Raw genomic sequence first — 1,183 nt, forward strand, 5'->3', positions numbered from 1 at the left:
ATTTTAATATAAATAATAAGATTTAAATCTCGCTCGAACTCTTAACATGCTACAACTATTTTATCAGGGTTGTCAAAGCAACACTTTATTCAGTAATAGCTGGTGTTTGGCAAAAGAGCCGAACACAAAATATTTTTTATGTGCGAATATTAACGAGCAACAATAATAATTTTGAACGAGTCAAACACGAGCTAAGTATGAGCCCGCTCAATTTTGCCTCGTTTACAACCCTATTTCCCATACTATGTACGTTCAAATAATTTACAAGAATTTATCAATATGCAAGTATTATTATGTCAAATAATTATCTTTTAAGTTAAATTTATTCACCTTAAAATTTGATAAATTCAACTTACAGCTATAGGGCTGCAAGGACCGATATCCAATTCTTCCACCGCCGAGATCGTTGGCCGGAGCGAGAATCCCAATATCCCGCAACACTGTGATAGTTCGCCGGAGCGAGAAAGAAGCTCGATTCACCGGCGATGTTCCTGTCGGGCAATGCCAACACTCTTGCTGTAGCGGTGGAGATCCTGTCTCTGTGCTTGGTGTTGATTTTGGCCGATGCACGGGACGAGAATCATGTGTTTCAGCCCTGCGAGGACGCGAAGATCCAGCGATGGGATGGGTTTACGTTTGGCCTGGCATTCTCAGATCGTGATTCTTTTTTCTTCAATGGTACTCAGCTGTCGCCCTGCGACAGTCGCCTATCTCTCGCCAACAAGGGCGCGCAGCTGGCCGTGTTTCGTCCTAAGGTTGATGAGATTTCTCTTCTTACCATCAATACCACCACCTCGTTTGCTCCGGTGAGATCGATTTCTGTCCCTTTCTTTTATTGATTGAATTGGGTTTTCTCTTTAAATTTGCTTTTTAGGGTTCCGGTGCTATTTTGTGACACTCTTCTATTAAATTTGAGTTTGTTTTTCTTCTGGTTAGCGTAGTTCCGATCCCGTTCCATTTCCATTCATCACCCATTTGTACTGATTCCTCCTTTTAGATCCAGGTCAGATCATTGAGACTTCTTATTGAAGCAAGATTTTGTGGATTATTCTTGGCGTTTCAATGAGTTTGTCGCCTTGAAAGGGAAACAAAGCATAATTGCAGACATCGAGCTCCTCAATTTTTTAAAATTGAAGATGATAATTGCTCGTTGACGATTGTTGTGTAAGACTGTATTATTAGG

The 1,183-nt window shown here is 40.7% G+C and overlaps 1 protein-coding gene across 1 annotated transcript; it reads left to right on the top strand.

Annotated features, from left to right (window-relative positions):
• The first annotated feature begins 343 nt into the window (after positions 1-343).
• LOC110035018 lies at positions 344-854 on the top strand. Its single transcript, XM_020739255.1, has one exon. The coding sequence runs from the start codon at positions 486-488 to the stop codon at positions 837-839; it is 354 nt and encodes a 117-aa protein (XP_020594914.1). The 5' UTR covers positions 344-485; the 3' UTR covers positions 840-854.
• The last annotated feature ends 329 nt before the right edge of the window (positions 855-1,183 follow it).

This window comes from Phalaenopsis equestris, unplaced genomic scaffold (assembly GCF_001263595.1).
Source record: "Phalaenopsis equestris unplaced genomic scaffold, ASM126359v1 Scaffold195386, whole genome shotgun sequence".
Taxonomy (NCBI): Eukaryota; Viridiplantae; Streptophyta; class Magnoliopsida; order Asparagales; family Orchidaceae; genus Phalaenopsis; species Phalaenopsis equestris.